This window comes from Lygodium microphyllum, chromosome 22 (assembly GCF_053477565.2).
Source record: "Lygodium microphyllum isolate KBCC chromosome 22, Lygodium_microphyllum_v1.1.10, whole genome shotgun sequence".
Lineage (NCBI taxonomy): Eukaryota > Viridiplantae > Streptophyta > Polypodiopsida > Schizaeales > Lygodiaceae > Lygodium > Lygodium microphyllum.
Genome location: NC_141156.1, coordinates 117597083 through 117624366, shown reverse-complemented (window position 1 = coordinate 117624366; position 27284 = coordinate 117597083). Strand labels below are relative to the sequence as shown.

At 41.7% G+C, this 27284-nt stretch overlaps 1 protein-coding gene across 5 annotated transcripts in view; it reads right to left on the bottom strand.

Annotated features, from left to right (window-relative positions):
- Positions 1–2718: 2718 nt before the first annotated feature.
- LOC148017545 (B3 domain-containing protein Os07g0679700-like) overlaps positions 2719–27284 on the bottom strand; it is a 54940-nt gene continuing 30374 nt past the window's right edge. For 3 of the 5 annotated variants that reach the window (XM_087663487.1, XM_087663488.1, XM_087663489.1), the window contains 11 exons: positions 21315–22134; positions 20997–21093; positions 20655–20829; positions 20339–20415; positions 19811–20236; positions 6592–6641; positions 5400–5516; positions 5006–5073; positions 3905–4777; positions 3260–3343; positions 2719–3083 (listed from right to left, as the gene is read on the bottom strand). In XM_087663487.1, coding sequence (XP_087519613.1) covers positions 3336–3343; positions 3905–4777; positions 5006–5073; positions 5400–5516; positions 6592–6641; positions 19811–20236; positions 20339–20415; positions 20655–20829; positions 20997–21093; positions 21315–22072 — 2649 coding nt within the window. In that variant the 5' untranslated portion in view covers positions 22073–22134 and the 3' untranslated portion in view covers positions 2719–3083; positions 3260–3335. Of the gene's footprint in view, positions 3125–3259; positions 3344–3904; positions 4778–5005; positions 5074–5399; positions 5517–6591; positions 6642–19810; positions 20237–20338; positions 20416–20654; positions 20830–20996; positions 21094–21314; positions 22135–27284 lie in introns of all 5 variants that reach the window. The other 2 variants (XM_087663490.1, XM_087663491.1) reach the window with 2 other exon arrangements.

Below are 27284 nucleotides of genomic sequence, written 5' to 3'. Positions count from 1 at the left end.
CGAGCTTAAATTTAATCGGTTAGATGTTGTGGAGTAGACGACTTTGAAGCCTGAGAAGAGTGAGCTATTTCTACATCCAATCAACCCTTTGCTTTAGATGGAATTAGTGAAGTTACTTGAAGATGGGAACCAAAGTGATGGGTCTAAAGATAGAGTGGCAAGATGTCAAGAATGTTTTCACACTAAATAAGAGAAAGATGTGGTATACTAGATTGTAGATTGGCTCTATTACTCTAGTCTCTTCGTCTATACCTTTGTTTGTATCTGCTCTTGTATCTTCTCCAACAACTACTCCTATGCATTTACCTATTTCTATGGTTAAACCACATGTTTCTTTGGCTTCTCCTACCAAGGACGAGGAAACAGATGATATAGTTAAAAGTATGAGGGAGCTAAAGTTGAAGATGTCAAGGGTGAAAGAACAAGTGAAGACTGTAGGTTTATCTACAGTACCCAAGAGTTCAAGAAGAAAAGCCTTTATGCGTAGATGCATATGGTACCATTGCACCGAACATGACTACAAGAATTGTGAGACCTTTAAAGAGACTAATAGGTAGAATTTGGTTTTTTTGGCACGATGGAAAGATTTGTTCTACTGAAATAAGACAACTTATAGCCATAACTTCGGAAAAGGAGGCATGAAGAAGACCCTTATATAAGTAAAAATAAAATAATAAAATATGTAGGTTGGCCAGCCAAAAACTATTACATTAGAAAAAATTATGAATAATAAATAATATGCAGCAAAAATGTTGCTAGCATGCCAGATGGCACTGACCGACTGCTGCACACCTGGCCAACTCCTCCGAATTGCTAAAAATCAGCTAGCAACTGCCTGGAATTGTCGGACCTGATCTAAGAAATGCGTAGGTCTACCCAAGAGTAATAACTGTACAACTATACTCCATCTGTGCCCATCCAAGGAATGACTAAATCTCTAACACATTGGAGCTTTAAGATGAAGAGACTAAGGCATCTTTGGTCCTTGTACTCCATGACACAAGAAATATGTTTAAAGCCATTGCAAAATAGGCAATGGTATCATCCTTGTATGTCATAGTATACTGTGCATCTGTATGTGCAGTGCTCCATCTCAAGTTCTCAATCATAGAGCTCATGACTGAATAGTGAATCCATCATCAGATAGGCATAAGAAGTGGCTCCCATAGAGCTTCATCCTCGATCCTAGATGGAGTGGTGGGTGGATCCGTGACCTCATTTGTCTCAACCCTCAAGATGACTTTAATCACCTGGTTCAACTTTGATCCATTGAGAGAACGTTTAGGGCAATCAAGACTATGATCAAAAGGTGGAAGGTGGTCAATATCTAAGCCATACAGCCTCTTCCAAATAATCATTTGTGAAAACCAACAATCCTTCCCACCCTCTATTATTAGCTGTCTAGATGAGGTCAATGTCAATCTAGACCATCTTTGATGTGGAAGCTCCCATAGTTTGTACAAAAAAAGTCATTGCTTTGAAGAGTGCCTCCGTGACTATAGGTGCTACCCCAAACTCTACTCTAACAATGGGATGTGGGGTGGAGGGCTTACTCCTAGCAAGTGGACTTGAGCACCTATGCTACGAGCTGCAGCCCCATGTTTCCGCTCCATATAGTAGTACAAGTCTTAAGTAGGATGTCAAAAAACCATAGTTTGGTGAGAGGCTCTTGGAATTGTATGTGAGCGCACTGACTCTCAAGCGCTCCTAGTGCTGCATAGCCTCACGGTGACTCCCAAATAAATATACTCCCTCACATGCTCCATTATATCTCCTTCAAATGTAGCCTAATACATGGATCTGGTCATCCATGTTGTTGAAGTGTTGAAGACTATGGTTTTGGTCTTCCAAAGGTTCACTTGAGGTCTCTTTCTCTATGAAAGGCATGCAAAGCATCTAGATGGCAGTGCAATCTCTCTAGTGAATCTGAAATGAGAAGAATGTCATCTATGTACAATAGTATCAGTATCCCCCTTGCTAGGCTGGCTCTAGCTCCTGCTCCTTGATCAATGTAATCATACACCTCATATATCACCCATACAATGTGTGTGGAAGCGGCCATCCCTGTTTCACTACTATTGTACTATCAATCCTCTCTGATAGCCTCCCCAAGCACTTGTAATGGCCACTCATTGTCTCATAGAATGCATAAATACCCCACTGTATACCCTCTGGTACCTGCAATGTCTCCATGATGTGTGTTCAACACATTCTGTCAAACACTTTGTGGAAATCCATAAGGCAGCAGTAGATCCACCTGTCTACATCCGGGAACCTGGGAACTGACAGTTAAATAGCTCAAAGGGTAGGCCAAACAAATCATCAAGTAATCACAAGATTGAACAAATCACCAGATCCCAGATTTAAACCATCAGAACAGAGCCTAGAGCTATTTTAAGCTCAGCCAATTATGTACCACTGGTCTAGGAAAAAAAGCAGGGAACAAGCTGCCACGTTGCTGTGCTACAGTCCATTTTCTGCTTTGTTTAGGATCTTGTTTGCGCCGCCCCATGTTAAGCCTATTGTTTGGAAAGAAAACCAAGCTAGGCATGGAATAGAAATTAAGGAGTTGATGAATCCATAAATTCCCTTATAACATCATCGGCCGAGCCCAATGTTGTAACGCATCACTACAGGTCTCAGCATAGGATGATTAACCAACATGATGCAATAAACAATAAGTTCAAGCTACTGGAACATAGAGTTGGAGTAAGTACATTTGGCTTTGGAGAAAGAAGATTTTGTGGGCATAGAGGCAACAAATAGTAATATGGATTTCTTTTAAAAGATCAAATGCTTTTAAAGCTTGCATGTTCATCCTACATTTCCTCACCTCTATAATGCCAGTCACTATTCCAGGTAATTGGTAACAGGGAAGGCCGGAAAGAACCAATTTGAAGTACAAAACTTTTGGACATAGGAACCTCGGCTCACTCATGATAGCATTCTACAGACAGAACTGTTTCTCCATCACAAATGTGGATACTGAAGCCTCCCCAACATGTGACTCATAGGTGGATAATTTTGTACCCAAGATACTTTATTGAACCCGAGTAGGTACTGATGGAGCTCTCAAAATCATCCTACACAGAACACCACTAGTTTGAGGGAGCGAGATGAAAACCTAAGTACAAAAGAAAGAACAACAGTTTTGCAACAGTGCTGAGATGAATAAGATTAGCTGCAATCCCTTCCTTATAAGCAGTATGTTAAACATGGTGCATGAATCTGTATGGCAAATAACTAGTTGCTATATTACCAGTCAGCCAAGTTGTTGCAAAACACCATGATGGTGTTGCTGGGGGCCAGTTGTGCTGACATCCTTTGAATGACTTTCAAATTTCTGCAACACTCAAATGCCACAAAAACAAACATTTCAACTAACATTTAGGCATGACATTTACTGAACTTTTGTATACCTGGGACATGCATGAGGATGGATAACTAATATTAGCTTTCATATTTGAGTGGAAAGGGAAGGAATGATGTAATGCGATGCACTACTGTCCATGTGATTTCATCTATAAAACAGTTAAAAGCAATCACCAACAATTTCCGCAACTCCAAGACTCATGACTGAGAGTGAGGATCACATTACTTGGCCATGCCAATCACAAGTGTATAAGTTGAACATCATGGCTGACCTGATTTTCTCTTGCATAATGTTGATCAGTTCAGAGACACAGTGGATTCAAAATAACCTAAGCTTGCACAAGATCAACAGCACTTCCAGGTTAACTTTCAAGGTGACTATGGAGCATTGTAGTTGGGAACACATGCCTGCAGATGTGCATGTACAAAACAATTTGTTGACTTTCTTTTGCATGCATGTGCACATGCACATATATACACATGCATGTGCGCGTGTGCATACACAGAGAGAGAGAGAGAGAGAGAGAGAGACCTGTCTCCATGTCGTAATTTGCTCCACCTAATCCCATGCATGACTCATCTTGAAGTCTATCTGAGGTCATGAGCATTGACATTGGGTTTTCATTGCAGTTATCAGCCCTTTTATCCAATGCATTCCTAGAAAAGCTTGCAGATGGGATGTACATCTGTGGAGGGCCAAACAGGCTTGTTAAACCCTGCAGCTTTAGGTATCTATCCAATGGATAGCTTGCCTTTTGCACTAAGTTCATCATGCTGACTTTGACTGGGCCTCTGGTTGCTTCATCATCCCTTTCTGGTTGACTATTAAGGTCGATCTGTGTTTTGCTTGTAAAGAACTCATCAACTCCAGAATCCCTGCTCGTAGCTGCATATGACCCTGTAAAGGTCAGATTAGAAACCAATCTATTTCCATTTAAGGAAATGTCATTGCTCCTCGACACTGCACCAGGGAAGGCCAGAAGCAGACTGCCCTGCCGACAAACATTCTCAGAGAGACTGTAAGCACCATCCTGCCATTTTCCACCATTGCTCATTTCCACTTCATCCTTTATCCATGGTTTCTTCTTTCTAGCAGCATTCTCAGCTTCTCGTTCAGATTGTCGCTTTTTCCGACGCATCATAAGTGTCTTAAATCTGCGTTTTACTGTCATGCAGACATTACAATTGCATGTAGGTTTGTGTTTAGGACCTTTACCACTAGGAGGCTGTATACAAACTATACATGTACAGCCAGGCCTATGGCGAGGATGTTTTGTTGTGGGGGCAGGAGAAGAAGAGCATGCCATATTGTTCTCCCCTCCAGTTGCGGCATTGGCTAGCGCATCAAGCCCAGATAATGGTTCAGTTGCCTTGATTGAGTCTACTGCCTCCCGTTTGTTATCATCTACGCAATCGTGACTAATTGTTTAATAATCAATGTTGGCATTGAGAAAACCCTATGGATGCTCGTTACCTAAGCATCAATCTTTCAGATCTACTACTACACCCTTAGATAAGAATAAAGTCTTCTTTTTCTAGTCCAATAGTGTGCCAATTTATTCATATCAACAGAATCTTGATATGCATCAGGATGTGGTTCAGTATAAAACATGATAAAACGCTTAGGGTTTACCTTTAATGTGTTGTAGTAAATGTTCAAACTCTGCATTCTCAAGTTCTTGCGGCACATTACAAGAGCTCCTATAAAATCACAAACATCCTCTCTTAAAACATAGACTCTTTTAGAGTTAGGAGTTCACCAGCTCCTTAAAAAGGACAATGTGCTGAAAGGCAACAAGTACAATAATGTAAACAGAAAAGCCATAGTGGAAACATGTTCAAGCCAGAATATTTAGACAATGATGCTTTACAAGGAAACTTTAAAACTAAATCCTAAGATAAGCTGTAACAACGCGACATAAACATACAACCCAGCAGCTATATATTATGTCAAGCTAAATGGTATGTTATGACATCTTCATAAAGATTGGTATCATAGAGCAGAGATCACAAAACCATTACTCTACCTTTCTGCATCCCAAACATTGTCAGCACAACTCCATTTTGTTGGTAAAAATATGTTGGATGGCACTTTGCGCCAACTTCCACATTTATCACACTGTGCCCATTGGTCTTCACCAGGTCTGAATTTATAACACAGTTTCTTATGAGTAAACATCAAGCAGGAAACTTGATAAAGTAGCAGTATAATGAATGCATCACATTCAAGCAATTTGAAGTGTTAGCTGTTTTCCTATTTTTAACGATTAGTTTTTTTTCCTAGGAGAGAATAAACAAAGAGGAGAACATGCACTGGCAGTTCACAGTGTACTGAAATGATTAAAAGTCCAGGCTATACCAGAGTGCCTTGGAAACAACATGTTTTACTAATCTTATTAAGAGGTTCATAAAATTATGAAATCTTAAGATCTATATAGCACAAGTTTCTGTTGGAGAGAGAAAGCATTGCATTAGTTAACAAAAGCAGTATGCAATAATGGAAGTAAAGGCAACTAAACCCATTTCTGTGAGATGGCTGGTATATACAGAGACAGACCCATGCCAAGTCAAGTGTAGGTGGTGGGAACTATCACCAAAGGACCTAACAATATCATCTAGCTGACCTTTGAGAAAAGGACCTGTTATGAATGTGAGTAAAAAAGCTCATTGATGACTAGCCACTCACTCTGATGTGCTCTGCATGTGACTCCAATGGCCTCTAAGATAGTGAATGATAACACCCAAGCCACTCCGCCTAAGGCAGGTAAATGTGTTCGGATAGGAGCTGACAGCAAGACCCACTGAAATGCCAAAAGTAATATTGTGGAGTCTTGGAGGGAGCCTCACACACAAGGCATTATGTAGATGACACCAGCCATGCTCCTACTTAAAAGCTATGATGAGCCACCAACTAGCAGAACATGGAAACTTCACAAGGACTGGACTGTGCTATAGATGTCTCAAGAAGTCTTAAAGATGTCAAATGGTGATTACAACTAACCCAAGCTATAACTCATCATGGATAAACAAAATAAATAAGAAGAAAGAAAAGCTCAGGACAGTTAAAATATTTCTGAAGGACCGCTAGTAGCTTTGCATGTTTATTAAAACAAGGGGTGTCTTTCTTGAATATCTGGCATTCTAAACACCATCAATGTCTAGTAGCCAGCATTAGTTCCATTTCCAACCAACTGCAGCTGAGTATGTTCCAACACTCACCCAAAATTCCTTGTTGTGAAGATGGTTCTCTTCCCAAAAACAGGGGGCTCCTGAAAGGAATGCACAAAAACATAAGGATTAGTTTTCCTATATACATTTCAAAGACATTATTGAACACTTTTAGATGTATAGAAACATGAGATATGAAAACAACATATTTATGGGTTCATACCGACTTCCAGGTAGTACTTTGGAAGATTCAGGACAAGCCTATAACTCTACTTAAAAACTTCATTCATACTCGATTCTAGTCCTTAAAACATGTGTAGAATAACTCAGGTGCTGTTGAATAATTGGACAAATTTTGATAATTTACAAGACTCTCCTTTTAGTAAACACCCAGGGCTAATTTGATTTGGCACTGCTATATAACCAAATGAAGAGGAAACCCAATACTTTTTTCTTGGCATACTCAGCAAAAGTGGCCGTTCCTAGATAGACCTGCTTCTAGGGTGCATCTCTGCAAGTCAAATAGTCATCCTTCAAGTACTTCATTTGTGATTTTTCACAATGAGACAGCTGAGTAATTCATGCAAGTTCTGGACCTTAGAGCTTGTATGTAAAAGCATCAACATAGCAAGACCAGGAAACATCCATTACCTTTAATGATAGCATGTCATTTAGTCTATTATTTTCACATTTCACAAGAATGATGTTTCAGACATGTGAGAGAGAAGGCCTCATTCCAACATGTCACACAAACATTTGCATGTCGGATAACTCACACTATCACTAAATATATCAGCTTCACATCCTCAACTATCACACCCTCACAGTGCCCCAGGACAATGCACCAGCACCATGCCTCATTCCAGGATGAAGGGAGGTGGCAGACCTCTTCCTCATAAAAGCAGTGAGAGAAGAAGAAGACGAAGAAGAAGAAGATGAAGGGAGGTGGCAGAAGGTGGCAGACCTCTTCCTCATAAAAGGAGTGAGAGAAGAAGAAGAAGAAGAAGAAGAAGAAGAAGAAGAAGAAAGAGGAGGCAAATATGTTAATGTCTTTAAAAGGCCACAAAGACCTATGAGACCTGAGTTTGTGGTGCATTTACAGATGTCATCTTGTCATGAAGTGCTTAAAAGGTGATATGCATACAATCTGAAAGTACAAAATGTCAAAGAAAAGAACTAATCCATATCTAGATCTAAAAATAACACTGTTATCCATGAGCATCCAACTGTAGCATTTGGTGTTAGGGCACCCCTCTAGCATAGAGTATATCTATTATGAGATGGTGTCACCACCATTCTATCTCATCCATCCTCAAGTATCTAAGTGGGCACCTCATGTGTCGAATGATGATGGATCTCATCTGGTGATAGAACATTCCATGAGCTCATCTCCCTTGGGACTGGGCATTTTGCATCATGTAGCACAATGGCTCGCTATATGGTAACCCCTCAAGAGGATGGTCTATCTAGGGCTATCAATGTGGGGGAGAAGGGTGTGATAGTTGCTGGTGAATGGATGGGTTTTTTGACAATGGCTATAGTGAATAAATCTTTGAGGGCTTGCTCTCTAGTCAAGTGGACCTAAAGGTGGTAGAATTGTTTCCCAATCTCTCAAGAATGTCTCTTTATGCCTCCTCCACTCCGTAAGAATAGGCTAAGCGCCTCTAGTCCTCATATTCCATGACTAGCCATAATGGGTCAAAATCATGAAAGAGACAATGGTATCTCCCCCTAATCTTATAGAAATGACAATTGTAATGCTCCTCCACCTCTGCTTCCTATCCATAGCTGGAAAATGTGGTCCATAGTTGCCTGCGCATGACGTACGGTACTGTTCATACCGTACGATCCATATGGTAGCGTATGGTATGTATCTGTACGAATTCGTACAATATTTTGGGCCTATTTGGGCCACCTCGCCTACACGTCCCGCGTCCTGCGTTCCCTATGCCCCCACCTTTACTCTTGCGCGTTTTGCCTGCCTGCGTGGCGCTTTTTGGGGGGGTGGGAAGCCTTGGATACCTCATCCCACCCCCTTTTCCAGCCATGCATTCCCCTCCCCCCCCCCCCCCCCCCAAAAAAAAGCCCTCTTTGGATTCCTTCTAGCTGGCAGCCCTCTCTTTGACCATTGACCCCTCTTTGACGGTTTGAAATTTGACCCTTCTCTCATCTACAAAAGATACTCCTATCCTCCATGCTTCCACACCAATTCAGCAAGCACTGACCATTCTCAACTTCCTCTCTTGGATCTTGATTCTTGAATGGACTTGTGATTTGTCATTCTCGAATCTCATCTCCCATCCCCTCTTTCCCGCACCCTATCGAAGCATTTGCCATTCTCAAACCTCATCTCCCATCCCTCTATCCCGCACCCTATCAAAGCATTTTCCATTCTCATCTCCCATCCCCTCTCTCTCACTCTTGCGCTTTCAACTTTACCCCAACCCTCGGGCCTCTGGAGTCTCCCTCGCTTTCAACTTTCAAGACACAAGTTTCAAGAGTCAAGACTCAATCATCTCACTCACTCTCTCTCTCTCAGGCCTCTTTATCTGTCATCAGCACCATGACTTGTGAGAAGCACGAGACCTTCAACATGTGATCCATGTGGAGAGGGATACAAAGAAGTCCAACTCCCACCATTGGACATGCAAGTATTGCAGGAAGCGCTATACAAGTGGTGCAACTCGGCTTCTCCAACATCTTTCCAAGACGGGGGGGCAAGTTGCTCCATGTAAGGAGATCCCTCAAAACATCGCGGAGGAGATTCTCGCCAAGATGAGAGGGGGATCCACAAGAGGAGGAAGTGGCTTATCGGCACCAACTCCTATGCCTACTAACAAGGAAGCATCAAATGTGAGCCTATCTTCAATCGATGCAGGAGAGGCCTCTACCATTGGTGGTGGGGGCTTCACATCCGCATCCGACTCCGGTAAAAGACAAAGAGTGGAGGCTCATGCGGTGCCGGAGAGAGAATCCTTTCTCTCTCAAGCTCCCGGTCATGTGTGTGGATCGGTTGCCTTTCTTAGAGGAAGTCAACGACTTGCGGACATTGAAATTGCACACATAATGATTGAGTGCAATCTTGTATTCAATGTCCTAAAGCAAGAGCAAAGAAAGAAGACGGTAAAAGCCATTGCCAATGTGGGTCCATGTGAAGGATGGACCGGTGTTACATACAATGACATGAGGATGAAAAAGATGGATGAAGAGGAGAGGATTGATAGAGCCCTTGATCCTATTCGGGCCGCATGGATAAAATACGGTTGCTCCATTCTCACTGACGGATGGAGTGATCGTAAGAAACAAGGCATCATCAACATACTCGTCTCATGTCCACTCGGGACTTACTTTTTGCGAGCCGTAGATACTAGCAAGAGGGGGAGGAAAACGACAGGTGCATTCATCTACCACCAAATTGGACAAGCTATCATTGAGGTATATGTTGTCTTTTAATTTTTTAAAAATTTTCACTTTCTTTCACTATGATAATTGATTTATGCATAACTATCTATCTCCCTATTCTAATTTCTCTCTAGTATCTATCTCGATTGTCTCTTTCCCCTGGGCCGCAAGGCCCCCAATCCCCATCTCTCTTCATTCTTGAAAGTTGAAACTTGAAATTTGAAAGGCTCAAGTTTCAACTCTCTCTTTCTCTCTCTAACATCCAAGTATTGTTAGTATACTTACTTGTAATTTGTAAATTGTGGTTGTAGGTGGGTTCCTCAAATGTGGTGCAAGTTGTTACCGACAATGCATCAAATTGTCGGCGCATGGGCCGTTTGCTTGAGGCCAAGTTTCCTACAATTGTGTGGACTCCATGTGCAAGTCATTGTTTGGACTTGCTCATGGAGGACATTGGGAAGCTCAAGTGGGTGAAGACAATGGTCTGCAAAGCTACATCAATTGTCACATTTTTCACGGTAAAGGTAAAGGTGCTTGCGATGTATCGTGAGCATAGCACACTGGAGTTGAAGAAGCCTTCTTCAACTCGCTTTGCTTACATGCGGTTATTGCTGGAGCGCCTTTATGAGATGCGGTCGACAGTGGTGTCCACTCTATGGAATAAGTGGGATGAGCATGAGACATAGGAGGCCAAAGCCATACAGCACTTGTGCCTTAATGAGTAGTTTTGGCAAAAAGTCCGTACCATTGTCATTGTCGTGACTCCCTTTTATAGGGTGTTACGTATGAGTGATTGCGAGGGGTCCACCATGGCCCTTCTCATTCACTTTTTTAAAGCGGCATTGATAGAGGCACATGCTTGTACAATGATCACAGAGACAGGGTGCACATGTTTTAGAAATAGCAGAGAGAAGATGGGCATGGATGCATAAGCCCATCCATGGTTTTGCTGCATTGGTACATCTGGCCTACAAGTCGCCGGCGATCATGGATGATAGAGAGTTCCATTCGGACCAGCTTTCTTATTTGACTTGTGTGGTCCCTGTGGATAACCACAATGAAATGCCGGAGGAGCTAGGATGCTATGCAGATCAGAGAGAGCATGTGGCTTTTGCTTCTCCCACTTGTTGGAGGATGGCAAAACTTTGGATACGCATTGGAGACCCTTTAGCCCTTAGCCATGAGGGTCCTTGCCCAGGATTGCTCTTTGGGCGCATGTGAGAGAAACTGGAGTGCCTATTTTCTTATTCACACAAAGATTCACAATCGGCTTAGCATACGACAGAGTGAGCGGCTAGTCTATTTCCACACTAACTTACGCATGATGAGGGCTATGATGAGCATGGGTAGTCCGAAGCAGGTAAGTTTAAACACTTAACCATAACATTTAAAATTTCTTGTTTTAAGCATTGACATTTGAAGTTTATACTTTACAATTTAGACTTTAGCATTTACAATGATCAATCTTACATGCATCACTGCATTGTGTAGGTGAATGTTGATACATTCAAGTTGACGGACAACACTCTCTGGGGTATACATCAAGAGGTGGACGAGGAGGAGATGATTTTTGTAGAGCTCTATAGAGAGCTTATTGCAGCAGATACTCGTGACACTCGTAGTTAGTGTGCTCGTGGGCGAGAAGTTTGAGTAGGTAGTAGAAGGGGCATGGTTATTCGATGCCCTCCATCATCAAGGAGGGGTAGTTCAAGCGGCTTGCAGACATATGTAAGGCAGGAGCTCACATCCTATGCCTCATGATAACATCTCCCCCTTGCCTACACAACCGCCACCTAGGGAGCCATCATTTGATGATGATGGTAACCTCATCAGTGAGGATGAGTATGAGTGTGTCTCATTATCCAATGTCAAGGAGTCCTTCAGATTCTCTTGATAAGCACTTAGATGGTTCTGATGATGATGATGATAGTGATGCCTCATTATAGATTCATAGGTCTCTCTCTTTTTTGTATCAAATATACTAGATTCTAGTTGTATCGCATGTTTTACGCAGCCCATGCGACCGCGATGGTCACCCTTATGCATTCATCTTATTCTATAATGAAATGGCTATTTCCACTTTAAACATATGTTCTATGATCTATCATTTAATAATTTATGATTATCATCTTAATTTTTTTTCATATTAATATCATACCGTACCTTATAAAATCATAAGGTACCATTTAGTACCGTATTCTATCGTACCGTACCGTATCATACCTTTCGTACCTGACAACTATGATGTGGTCCCATATTGCAATGTCCTCGTATCTTCCAATCTCTATCTTTAGTTGGTATGATGGAGTGTATCACCTGAATAAGAAATGGATTTCATGATTTAATTAAAATGAACTCTAATTCTGATAGCCCTAGCTCTTGGCATGGTGACCATTGCACCAACAATGAAGGATTTAACATTGGGCATACCATGGACAAGTGTATAAGCTATGTGGTGTAAAAAAATGGCAAAAAAAACAAGATGCAATGTGAAACTTTCATTAAACTGAAGGCTTGCAAGTTAGAATAAAGTTATATTGAAAGTTTCACCAAGTAAGCAGCTCACTTAGGGTACTAAGTTATTAAGCAAGCCCTGAGCTTAAGTTTGGTCCAATGAGCAGCTCACTTATGATTAATGATCAAGTCATTAATTAGACCTTGATTAAAAATGTGATCTAATTAAGAAGCTGATTATTCATTTGGAAACTTGATCTTGGCTTTTTGGGGTTCTTTTTCTCTCTGATTTTTGGAGCAACCCAAGTTTGGAGAGTTGTATCAACAAAAGAAAATGTATGCTTGCTTATCTTTCACGATGAGCAACAAGAAGAGAGTGCTTTGTAGCCATACTAAGGTGCTTGACAGCTAGGAATCAATCTTTTTCTTATACTCTCTCTCAGGCTATGCAAGTTTTGTTTTATAGTAGATCAAAATTAGGGTTTGCTGTTTATAGCAGATTTGTGACTAAATTTACGGAAATAAGTCATTTTGGATGTAGAATTGCTTGTTGAAGGCATTACAACCAAAATCCCCAATTTGCCCCTTGTTTTGGGTCACCAAATAATTGAGGATTTGGGTCATGACATTGGGGAAAATGTATTTAGACATGCAGAACTGATTAACTAGCCACTAAAAGCATTAAATTCAGCATCCAATCTTAGGGAAAATGCATGCAGAGATTAGGATTTATGGACCGCAGATTTACAAACTGAATTACTTTAATTTGCGGAGTGAATTGAAGGTGCATTTGTTTAAGATTTTTGGACAATCTGGGCTAAGGCCTCATTCGACAAATTGAATCGTTCTAGGACTGAGATTCATGCAAATTCCTCATTGATTGTAGTGTGGCAGCTGTGAGAGATCATGGATGCATTTCTCAATGTCATGTTGGTGAACATTGGACTGATTGCAGCTTTGTATGCTTGAAGACACACTAGTCTAAGTGTATAATTGAGAGAAGTTCAAAGTTCATTGGTCAAGGTTAGTGAGAGCAACTAATGGCATAGCCATCGGAGTGAATTTGGTCCATTGGAGAGCCAAGAACACGAGGAATTATGAACAAAAAGAGTGCTGGTTTGTGACAACCATGTTGATCACACGGGCATGTCACAAGTGATTCATGTAAAGGCTCATCTTCAATATTAAAGGAATACCATAAGAGGTGCTCACCTTGAGGGCCAATCTAGTGTTGTCTACTATGCAAGAGCGCTCTAGCTCTCAAGTTCTTTGTGTGATTTATTTTCTTTGCCAAATTGCATAGTTGTGTGCTGTAACTTTCTTTGTTCACTGCCTTATAGATCAGAACTACAGGCTGGTCTCAGAGTGTGAATGTGGCTGACAGCACATTTGAGACCGTGTGATATGTATGCATCTAGGTATGCTTAGTGTACGACAAATCCATCTAAAGAAAGGTTTACGAAATGTGTCACTAGAAATGAATTGGTATATGGAATGTAGAACATGCTGAATTGTGCGTTTCAACTACTTGCTATTGTTGGCCCTCGCCATTGTGCACCTTCAACTTGTGCCGCCATGTATTTGCCCGCTCCTACTGTCTATCCCTCCACCACTACATCACATGTCCCCCTATTTTCTCCACCATTCGCATCGCCTATTCCCCCCGTCTTCTCCCACGAACTGAACCATTTGCCCCATGCCATCCAAGTCACCTGTCCCCCCGTCTTCTCCTGCTAGTCTCCCCCTCCCATTTATATCCCATTGCGCTTAGCTGCTCCATCGCTGCGTCTCGCTATTTCTACAAGCAACCAGAGCCCTCTTGGCCAGTCACACCACATGCTTCCTTTCCACTAAACCCACCGAACTCCCTATAAAGAAAAATACCCTAACACAGAAACATAAACAGAAACCGTACGACAAAGCACAGACTGATTAAAAAAACACAGTTAGGGTTAGGGTTAGAGTAACTCAAAGACAATGAACAGTGTAAATGAAATGATATGACTGCTAATAATACGATGCTCATGCGACAAACACACTATGCAGTGAATGAATACTGAACCTCAAACTCCTGTATCTCTAGGATCAGGGCAGGGGTAATGAGCTGGAGAGTGTGTCGTACTCTGAATGGATCCCGAATCGTAGCAAGGCAGCCTCCAGATGTCGAACACCAGCAAACGCAGCAATGAGAAATTGGATCTAATGCAGACAGCAGTGAGGAGAGAGAAAGACTAAAAACGGAGCCTATAGGAGAGAGAAAGACAAAAAACGCAGGCAGGACAGCCTGCAGGAGAGAAAGACTAAAAACGGAGCCTACAGGAGAGAGAAAGACTGAAAACGCAGGTAGGACAGCCTGCAGGAGAGAGAAAGATTGAAAATGCAGGCAGGACAGCCTGCAGGAGAGAGAAAGACTGCAGCGACTGCAGACAGGAGAGAGAAAACTGTCAGGGCGGCAGCTGGAGCTTGCAAATGCAGCAGTTTGCTGGCGTGGCAGGCTGTATGACAGCAGTGCAGATGAACAACAGCCAGTCGCCAGGCAGAAACAGCAGCAATCATCGTGTGGAGGGTTGGAAACAGGCGCCAGACTGTAGGGAACACTGATGGACAGCAAGGGTTGAGATGTCCTCCGTGACCGAGGTGTGGGCAGCAAGCTGGTAACACCTAAAACCTACAAAAACAAGATTGTAAAAGAGTGGAGGGCTGGCTGCCAATTTATAGAAAATTAGGGTTCTAGATCCTCTCCCACTTAACTTTCTCGATCCGCTTCCCGTTTTAGGGTTTTGGCTAAAATAAGCCTAAAATAAGCATGTTTTGGGGCTGTTTAAGTGGCTAAGTGCATTTCTTAGCACAACACTCCCCGCCTTCCCCCCCCCCCCCCCCCCTTCAAAACCCCCTTTTTCTATCACTAGTTGACTGCTTCGCAATGCCCTATTTGCCCATTGCCACAAGCCAACCTGCCCACCCCTCCACACTGCCTCACCCTCCTCTCTCGTGGCTGCTACAAGTCACCGTCAACTACCTCATTTTTGTAGACTCACGATGGAAACCTTTGGTCCGACATTGGAGGACTCTACGCGTGGCCCCCAATGAAATGCCTTGCATGCCGCCCTCACTAAGGAATAGCTCCAATCACTCCACACCATGAAAATGGAACTGGAGGAGACTGCAATCATTGGACACAAGTTGTGGGCCACTCTCCATCCAAGACACAACTTCGACATTGGTTGCATTCCACCTTGCACATCGGCACTTCATGAATAGCAAAGGTAATATTGATGGGGCAAGGCATCTTCATGGTTTGCCTCATCTCGATGGATGCAACACAGAAGATTATCAATAACTCCCTAAAGCAGACTTCACTCTTCATACTAGATTCCCTAGATATCCAAATACTCTCCTCTTCCCTAGGCTTGAAATCAAGTACTGACAATTGGAGGAGGACTTTGGAACAATCCTTCCCCCCTTCTTGCTAATGCAGTGATGGGGGTAGGGGTTTCCAAGGTACGAATAGTGGTATCAAACCCAAAGAATATCCGTAAGTTCTTGGAGATCGAGGCAAGAAGACACATGTTTCGACAATAGATCATACTGATATGGCAGCCTAGACAATATCTTCATTGCCATGAGTCTAGGTACAGAGCCTTGGAATGTACACACTTCAGGGCTAAGGCCACGGAGCAAGTGACTACACAAGTAGAGAATGGTGGCTTCATCAAAGTCCAATGACATTGCAACAAGAGGTAGCCAAGCCACATAGCCCTAGCAACTTGGTTGAGGGCGAGTGGTTGCATTGAGGCACCTGCTAGCAAGGTCCCTTGCGGCAGCAACCATCCCACAACACTCCATTCCCCCACTTCACCACTACACATACACACCTTCATCCCCACCCCTATCCCCTACTACCACACCCACTCCCCCCCGGTGCCCTTTCATCCTCAACCCATCCCCACAAGAAGTGATAAGCCTCACACACCCTTGTCCTCCCCCAAATACCAATTGAGCAGCCCTTCCCATGATGCTTCCAACACCTTTGTCCTATCAACAAGCCACACCTTTACGTGACACGCTCAACTCCTACCACAAGAGTTCTTTGGTTGTAGCCCCTGGATGTACATGCAGGTTACAAGTCACGAGGAATCTCCACTTTCTTTGGAGACGGAGATCTTCATAATTCATTTGTCCTAGAGTGGAAGGACACATCTACTAGCTCCAAATGGACTAAACCACTACTCCTTCCTTCAACCTTTCCACTATGGCAATTGGACATAGCATAGATGAGGGAGGTCTTGAGAGACAAGGTGTTTGGGCATGTCTTTTAGTGGCTTGGAGAGATAGGGTTGGAAGTTAATTTTATCAATGGCCTAGGTACATGATGGACATTGACTAGCTGATGGGAGCAAAGAGCCCACACTTCAATATCCTCCTCCGTGCCTCACCGCAATGGATCCTACCTTTGGACATAATCGAGTGGCCTTTTGTCTAATCTACCGATACTACCAAACCTATAAGGCACACCTATCAATCTAACTCTTTGAGGCATTTGTAATTGGTTCAAGAAGCAACCATCGCCCCCTCCTCCATCCCCATACCACCATGAAGGAGTGGAGCTCGGCCTCTCAGCCAACTACCAAGTGTCAATGCACACATAGCCCCCTTTCTCTTTGTCTTTGACCATGTTTTCTTATGCGCACACATATCATAAGAATGTGAAAATTTATTGCTTTGCTTAGCATTTGATTAAAAGTTAATTAAATGTCAATGTGACTTGCACTTGTGAAATGCATGTCAATTATTCACAATGTGGGACCTAGGACCTCAAGATATCAATTCTACAGTCTACCAAAGGCAAAAGTTATAATAAGTTATGCCTAATAGGTACTAAGTGGTAACTGGCATCAAATTTGGGCCTAGACCAATTAATTGGCTACTAATGTCAGTGATGACATTAGAGACTAGCCATTGATTAACTAATTAATGCCGGTCTAAGGACTCAAGGTACTAAGTGGTACCTGGCATCAAATTTGGGCCTAGACCAATTTATTGGCCACTAATGTCAGTGATGACATTAGAGACTAGCCATTAATTAACTAATTAATGCCGGTCTAAGGGCTCATAATTGCTTAAGCATACTTGGGAGATAAATTGTCCTAGCGAATTTAACTATTGATTGGTGAAATTAATTTTTTGAGTACTAGAATAATTATTAAATTAATTTTCAAAATTAATATTTTGAAAAATTAATTTAATAAGCTGAATAATGCTAGAAAACGGGATTAGAAGGCACAACACTTGCCCATGCAAGTGGGAAAAACGTTTTTGGAGACTGGTGGAAGTCTACTCCAGCCATTGTGAGAGAGAAAGGAGGCTGTTAAAGAGCAAGGAGATACTATTGATGTGACTTGCAACTATTGGGAACCAGTCCTATAGCAGGCAACAATAGTTTGGAGCCCTCTAGATGCAGGTGATGGTAGCCCAAGGTTCTTTTGGTGCAAATGACAAGACACAAGAGGAGGCAAAAGCCTTTCTAGTTGTTTTAAGCTGTAGGTGACAACTTCCATGGCTGTTTGAGCAGGGCACAAACAAATTTTCAACCTTTCTCGTGATAAAACTCTAAAATTTCTCTCTCTGCAACATTTTCTCTCATCCTCCAATCATGTCTCAAGCTTTCTCAGCGAAATCTAGTCTTTTGTGTCATCAAAGGAAGAGATTTTAGTAAATCTCTACTGGTAACCCTAATTTACAACAAAGATTAGGGTTTTGATAGTTGCCTCAAGATGCATGCTCAGAATTGAAAGCCTAGGACTTGAATTCCAACAACTAACATTGAGAAATTTCAAGGCGATGCAAGAGGCCAGCCAACCAATATTAAATTCGGGGCTTAATTTGTCTTTCAAGGAGCAAGGTAAAGGCCAATCCCCCTAACAAACTAAGGGGAAAATTCGTTTGAAGGCTTGCTAGTCAGTTTGACAATAAGAGACACTTGGATTAGTAGAGGAGATTAAAGAATCTCAATTGCACTCCATTCATTTGCAATAAAAGCTAAAGAAATACCACAAGGGGCACCAATTTTGGGGCCATAGTCTGTCCATTGTTCACAAATTTAAGTGGTAAAGTGTGCATTTCAGTTTATGTGAATTAATTACTTGTAATTATTGTTAAATTAAGTTATTACCACCCTCTCCGAGAATAAGGCTGGTTTCAATACACATAGCATCCTAGAACATGAACAACCTCAACTTGTTAGAGATTGGCATTCCATGGACAGGCAGGTGTAGATCTGAGCAGTTTCTAGCAGCTGTACCAGGCAGTCCACGTGGCAGGCAGCTCATGTCAGCAGGCGACAAGCAGAGCAAGAGACACGTGGCAGGTCGGACAGCCTACAGCAGGTCGCACTGTACAGGTCGGACTATTTTTGTCCAGTCACCTGCATGCAGCCGACTTGCATTATTTCACGTATTTTTTATGGCCTATTTATTGGCCCCAGCCTCCACACTCTTGTTCAATTCTGTTCTCAGTTTTCCAAGCTGCAGACCGTTGAGACTGCCCTCGAGGTTCACGGACTGTGAGATCTTCAAGGTGGAGACATACACAAAAATGCTCTTTGCACCCATGTACATATCAGCATCCTTATACAGCATTCGTCACTAAAGATTTTCTGCATTTCACTCTCTCTTTCTCTCTCTATTCACTCTTTGTCTTGGTCGTATGCTTTTGCACTGCTTCACTCTAACACAACTATAGTGGGGCAAGAGGTCCAAGAAGCTGATAGTTCAATAGAAGCTATAGCCAGCCTTTGCTAGACGAATTGATATTCTTCTTCTACAAGAGCATAAGCTCACCCCCGCCCAAGCTAGCAGGCTGGGGAAGGTACCTCCAGGCAGTTCCCATACCTACTGGGAGTACTCTATTTGCACCCATGGTAGGTAGTGGTGAAGTAAGTACTTTGATTGGCCCCAGTCTTCTATCTTGTGTGTGGGACCATAGGATGATCGTTGCAAGGTGAGTCCTATGGGTTAGGCTAGACATTATGGACTTGTGCATTGGGATCCTCAATGTCTATGCACCCATAGAGTGTGCACGCATAGGTTTTTGGCTAGAGATTGTGGTTGGACTGCCAAAGGTGGACTTTTGGATTGTTGGAGGTGACTTTTAATGATCTGGGGACTTTAAAGGATCGGTAGGGCTGAGATAGGAACTTCCAAGGCATGGCAACCAAAATAATCATAGATTCTGCTCCAATAAATCACATGAATGGTACAGCTTCTAAGACTAGCTTTACAAAACATATAAGCATCATTTAGATTATAATTTGCTGACTGTAAAATGTGATAAATATTCCTTTTTTCAAACAAGAAAAACAATCAGGTGTCACAAACTCTGAAATCATCCATGTTGATGCCTTAGGAACAGAGACCTCATACTCCTCGAACTCATAGCCATCAATTGTGACAATGCTGGGAACAACATTTGGTGGAGACCGCAGTAAATCTTGTGCTTCTTCCCAAGTAATTCTGAACTCAGCAGCTTCTCCCGGATATATTTGTGGTTTCTTGCTTTTAGAGTTGATGTGCTTCAGCCTTTTTTTGTCACCAGCAGTCAAAGGAGTACACAGGCTTTCTTTTGATTTGACTCCCCCCTTCTCAGATTTATACCAACCATAGCCTGTGTTGGACATATCTAATTGTCCCTGTAAACCATGCACTTGAACCTCTGCAGCATTTTTCATTGATTGCGAAAAAAGACCAGTGAGACTTGCAAATGTTGGAATATTATCCCTGCTATCAATATGTAACGTTGAAGTAGTTGTGGAGGTGGCACCTAATGCAGACACTTGATTTTCCTGGAAAGTAGCCAACAAATCAGGTCTTGCAGAATAACTAAACATTCTGCAGAGCTCTCAAGAGTCAAAACTGAATAACATGAGAGTTCTATAGTACTGTACTTGTGCACTTAAGGAAGATGGTGCTCTCCGATATCCCATTACAAGCTTCCCTCCAGGATCCAGTCTACTGAAAGTTACTGTAAACAGTAACTCACACAGCAATGTGTTAGTTGTGCACAGAGACAGAAACAAAAGAAGTTTATTAAATAGGGACCTTTTTATAAGGAGCAATGAAATCTCAACCACCATGGGCGCTATAAGAAGCCACCAAATTAACAATATATTCTGTTTACTATAACAAAATGAACCATTTCAAAAGCCTGTAGAAAATTGAAATGTGGGCTTGGGACAATAAGCAAGCTAAAAAGAGACACACCTGTATCCCCAGCTTGTAGTTGCATTGATTGTATGCAAGGTGTAACACCCTCTAAAACATACATTCGGCTGTTGTTATTGGGCCAGAACCGGAATTGAAAGACCCAGTCTTTTCCAGACACATCTTGTATTTTCAATGGCAAGCCTTCTGGTTGTGATATGGGTGGGAAATATGCCTGTTGCAAAACTTTTACCACATCACTCAACTACACAAGATCTAAATCCCTTGCAACATCAGAACATCTAGCACACACCCATTGGATTGCTCACATATTGTATGTACCAAATCAAACAAAAAACAAATGCATGAATTAGTGGCTAATTGCAGAAAGAAATGGCTTACTTCTGCGCAAGCTTTGGGAAGAACAAGCCGCCCTATTCGGCCTGCATCACTTGCACTAAGCATTTTCTCAAAGAGAGGGGTGATAGTACAGTTAGAGCTGTACAGTGTCAAGGACACAATTTATGAACCCCAATACTCATTGTGAAGCCGTTCATATGTAAAAATGATTCGGAAACATTTAGAATCTAGATATCTGAAGCATATGAAGAAACATTTGTTGTTTGGAAAATATTTAGATATCTTAGCTGCACACCTCCAACTCTAAGACCTTCTTGTTCATATATAAGACAACACATATTCCACAACGCATAAAGATACAAAGGTGCTTGAGGATACTCTCCAGCTGTTATTTGTTGGAGTTCCTGGTCAGTGATTCGTGGCCAATATCGTGGAAGCAGCTGATTTCTTCCTCTGCCCTCTGCTGGTGGCCGAGCAACTCGTAATGGTGCTTGTGAAAAGGTCTCTTTCACGCTACTTGAACGATTCAATTGGTGTGTTTGAGGTTGTTTAGGAGGTAATTGCTTTTGCCTATCATGTACTAAGTCTGATGCAGGAGGTACTTTTGCATCTCTTTCTGCCCCATTGTAACTGAGAGAGTTCACAAAACTTGCAGAAGAATGCAACCCAGTAAAATTTCTGAGATCTGTATCTGCTAAGCTATACCTACCCAATGACATGGTCAAGTAAGCATTGCTAACTTGGCCAATGTCTTCATTTACTATCATCATTTTACTTGTCTCACCACATGGTTCATTTGTGTTCTTGTGACCTTTTACTACACATTCCCCATCCAATGCTGTGTGTGGCTGTTTCACACAGGCTCCTTCATCCAGACCAAAACCCTTTGAAATTGCATACTCATAAACCATCTCTTCTCTGGTTGATCCCATAATATGATCCTTACTTGTTCTCAATTCCTGTTGTTCTGCATTTATGGTCATAAATACAACATCCTTTATTTCCTTACTGTCAGCTTCAGCAGTTGCTAGATAGTTTGTCTCAGGCATATTTGAATCAAATCCAGAGAATCTCTTTTCAGCACTATTCCCTCCAACCATGTTGTTTGTTGCCTCCATTCCTTGTGAATAATCTTAGAAATTGCAAAGAAGTAGAGGGTAATCTTGGTATAGAACAGGCTCTGCATACAACAGTGGAACAATTAGATGAAGGAGAACCATAAATATTGAGCTTCAGTTATGGTTTCAAATGTTTTTTCACTTAACCATTGCAGTATCACGTATCACGAACTTGACCAACATTTGTGAATTAAGGCAGGACAAGCTCATAGCACTCATTAATGATGCACAGAACAAATGGAAAATCCTGCAAAGGCTTATGATTATCTGACAATAAAACTGCTTATTGAAATTTAGTTAAGCATAACATTAGTGCTTGCTTCAAGTTTCTCTTTGTCTCCCACTTATGCATAGACTGGTTAGGTTGCAGAAAGAGTTCGAATTCATGGCCAAGTTTAGATAGTACTACAAATAATGTGAATTCCAAATGGGTTTTGTTACCTTTGAAGTCTAATGATACCTAAAAACTTCCTGCAAGCTCACTGGCCAGTTGCCTGGAATCTTCACCTAAGAAATAGATAGAAAACGAAAATTGCGGTGAGAGACAATAAGATTCTTTGTTATTAATGTCAATTTGGGGGTAAATTTGTCTTGTAAGGAGCAAGGTGAAGGCCAATTCCCCAAGCAAGCCAAGGGGAAAATTGTTTTGAAGGCTTGCTGGTCAGTTTTAATAGCAAGAGGCACTTGGATTAGCGGAGGGGATTAGAGAATCTCAGTTGTACTCTATCCATTTGCAATAAAAGATTAAGAAATACCGCAAGAGGCACCAATTTTGGGGGCAACAACCTATTCATTGTCCAATATTAAAGTGGTAAAGTGTGTATTTCAATTTATGTGAATTAATTACTTGCTGTAATTAGTGTTAAGTCAGGTTAGTACCACTCTATCCAAGGAGGAAGGCTGGTTTCAGTCATAGCCTTGGGTGGTGAGTGACTTAGTGCAAATGCATTAACATTTTAGGGTTGAGGCAGTTGAGTCTCATTTATAGGACTTAACGTCTGTTTGTGAACATTTGTTGTGCAATCACTATTTGGACCCAATGGCCATTGCATCATACATTGGGACAATGTGGATTGGTGGTATATGACATTAGCTCTTGATGAAGAAGAGAGTGGTATGTACTCTACTAGCCCCATGCTTGAGGGTGAGCCTATTTTGGCTCTATGACTAGAGGTGAGTTTGATGTCCATTCCCTAAATATCAAAGCAGCAATGATTGGATTTAGTGGTGCCTTGACTGCTATCATCAAAGATTCCCTTAGTGAAATCAACATGCACCATTGAGTATGGAGGATACTACACAATGTAGAGAGTCCAGAGAAAAAGCACCAAGAACAAAACATTAGTAGGAGAAAAGGAAAGAGGTGAGTTTGATGTCCATTCCCTAAATATCAAAGCAGCAATGATTGGATTTAGTGGTGCCTTGACTGCTATCATCAAAGATTCCCTCAGTGAAATCAAAATGTACCATCGAGTATGGAGAATACTACAAAATGTAGAGAGTCGAGAGAAAAAGCACCAAGAACAAAACATTAGTAGGAGAAAAGGAAAGACGCTAAAGAAGCTAGGCAGACCCGAGGAGCAGAGTCAAAAAGAGCTTAACAAAAAAAGCTCAAGTAAATCAGAAAATCTAAGGAGTTTGAAAAGGGCAAAGAAAGGATTGGCCCCTAGGAGGCTGATCTACAAATAACACTAGAATTGTTAAGACAGGAAGAAGAGACTACTCTAGAGCTCGCAAAGGAGGAGACCGAGGACTATGTTGTCGGAGTGTTTGGGGTCGAAAGTCTACCATGGGAGTAAGAGATGATAGAATGAAGGGAAATTCAAGGAGAGTAGTAGACGGAAGAGAAGGGATTTAAAGAAATAAAAGATGTAGAAGAATACTGATAGAGGTGAAGCGTGTCGATTTATTTCTACATCCTAAGAAGATAAATCTCTTGTAGAACAAAAACGTGTATAAAACAATAGCCTCTCTGCTGCTCAGACCACCAATCTGATGCTTCCGTTGGCTCTGAAAGGGGGGTAAAATACCAAGATACCTGATCAGAATTCTCCCTGATCACTCCTTCCCCCAGTTCGGAGTGTTGTTTGTTGCCTGTAAACTGCGATCGCGTGTCGCGCGATTTCACAAATCCTTCTTTTTGCATAAAATTCCCCAAAACTAGTTGAAAGCCACTTACTTTTTTTAACATGTCATCCTATTCTAAAAGTTGTCTACAGCTTTTGGATATTTACAAGAAATAATATCAAAAATATCAAAAATAGGCTAAACTTGTTCAAAAATCTAGTATTTTTGAACCATCCACACTACAGACACTGACACTAATTACTAATATGGCATTGGCTCTCTAGATCAATAAGAAAGCCGAATGACGATGCACTCTAGAGTTTTTCACACTGTGTCTGTGTAGCGGCACGACAACGTGACCATTGAGTTTCCCGAGCCCAAATGCTACAATGTAGCAAGGTTTTGATGAGCAGTTGAGACAAGTTAGAGCTCAACAAGAGGCATAATCAAGCGAAGGGAATGAGCTCATAATGGAATCCATAGTCACCCCCTTGTTGCCTAGAGCCTACTGCCTAAAATCATTATCATCTTGTACACTTAAGCTACAATAGTAAGCCAACAATCTAGTAGGTGGACAAGTTAGAGAAAAAGTCATCTCAAGAGGGCATGGCAGTGTCCACCACCTTAACCAAGAGACCAAAATGGATCTGGAAACTAGGATAGAAATCCACACTCACAAGCAAGTGCAAGAGAGTTCTTCAATGTATGAGGATCTCATTTAAGAACTTTGGGAAGACAAGGAGAAATCCTTGCAAGTGTTGGGAGGCATAAAGGCTATTAGAGGAAGAAATTGACCACCACCAAGAAAGCAGAAACTGGTAGTAAGAGAACTATTGAAAGCACACTAGGAGCAACTGAAGGCCACAATAGAAGAACAAAGCACGCTGAAGGCAAAGTTAGATGAAGCAATGAAGCAGTGTGCTAAAGAAAGATACAAGGCTCTTAGAGTAGAAGATGCAATAGAGGAGACTGAGTGATCACAAGAGCATATGCTGAGGCTAAACAAACTTATGAGACTGTACAGGACCATTTCTAATAATTGTTAGAGTTTGGCCTTTTCAATGAGTAAGAGAGTTTATTATCTATAGGATGCAATAATAGCATGTGCTTTCCTTATTAAGCCTAGGTGTGTTTATGAATTAAACAAAACTTAAGCTACAGAGAATAAGAGAAGTCTTAGCTTACTACTTCAAGAGCTACAAGATGCCACCAAAGTCTCGAGAGATGTCAATAATAATGGACAAGCCGGAACAATTACAACAGAAGACTAAAGGCCTCACTAGCAAGGTTGGCTCAAACTTGACATTGACCATGTACAAAAGGGATTTGCTGAAGGAGCAACGAATAGTCATGGAGCATGCCTTGACAATCCAATAGCAAAACTTCTTTCAGAGCCATAAAAGTTGTTGTGGAGCGAATAGAAGATAATGATATTGGGAGCTCGAACTCAAACTACAATTAGTTCCTTCTACTTTTGGATACAACTTTGAGACTCTACAAATACATATGTTGCCCTCCATTCAGTCTACAATCTCTTTTTTGCAGATTTCAGGTGTTTCAACTTGCTGCCGACACCCCGTTCGCGGAGGGCATCTCAACCGAAGCTGTCCATTGCTGTCTACATCAGTTGGCACCTGATTTCCAGCCCTCTTCTTGCAGTTTGGAGCTGATCCCAGCCAGGCAATTGTTGTTCCTGCACAGACCTGCTGCGTACTATCTGCCATGTCATCTGCAGCCTGCGTTTGGCAGTTCTCTCTCTCCTCTAACTATCGCCTAGCTTCTGCAAGCTGTCTTGCCTGCGTTTTTAGTATTTCTCTCTTGCAAACTGTCCTGCCTGCGTTTTTAGTATTTCTCTCTCCTCACTGCTGTTTGCATTAGATCCAGTTTCTCGTTGCTCCATTTGCTAGTGCTCAACATCCGAAGACTGCCTTGCTGCGATTCGGGATCCGTTCAAAGTATGACACTCTCTCCAGCTCATTATCCCTACCCTGATCCTTGAGATATAGGAGTTCAAGATTCAATATTCATTCACTGCATAGTGTATTTGCTGCATGAGCATTGTATATTCAATAGTTATATCACTTCAGTTATTTTCTGTGTTCATTGTCTCTGAGTTACCCTAATCCTAACTGTGTTTTTTATCAGTCTGTGCTTTGTCATACGATTGTTATTTGTGTTTCTGTGTCACAGTATTTCTTTACATGGTATTAGAGCCTGGTACTCTCTGAGAAACCTAGACCTTTGATCTGAAAGCTCTCCGCAAGAAGCAAGAACAACAGTAGGCTCAAATGACTTCCAACACATCAACACCAATTCAATCTCTAGAACAACCTATGACGAGAACTGAGCGAGAGTGGGTAGAACAACTTGCTCCACAAAGTTTCGACATGGTGAAAGCCACTTCTGACAAAACGGAAGAAAGGCTCTACAAGCTTTCTACTAAAGAATATCATGTGATCATGGACGTTAGACGAAAGAAGATTGAGGTGCTCGATCGAAGGATTGCCCTTCAATAGAAGCTACTCAATGAAGGTATGCATGAATTTCTCTCTTTAGATGTTGCGCATAAATCTGATGATATTGTAGGGTCGTTGAGACCTCTCTCAGGGATGGGCCCCCCTGTTGGAGAAAGAGATCCAAAGTATGTTCCATTCTTTCATCCTCTTCCGTCCACTCCGGTGCAAGGTACTTTAGATTCGTCTTTTGTTCTTTTGTCTTTTACTTCTTCTGCTTTGCAATTTACTGGTAGAAATCATGAGGAAGATAGAGTACAATCTATTGACTACGGAAAAGGTTCTCTTGAGGACCAATTCTTGTATGCTAACACACGTCGTGGGGATTATAAGAAAAAGCTAGGTACCTCTTCTTCTATCCTTCCTTCTTTTCAGTTTACTTCTCAAAATCAAAATGAATTTGATGTTCCTATTTCTACATTGCATGGTGCATCATCATCATCATTATCATTTCATTTTCAATCATTAAATGGTAAAAATGAACAAAATGCATTTGCACCTTTCACACCACAAATTTAAAACCCACCCATCCCACCACATTCTTCCGCTGCTTCTCCACTTCCCTTTATACCATTTACATTTCCCTATCAAACACCTCATGTTGCACATCACACCTCACCGCGAAGTTATGA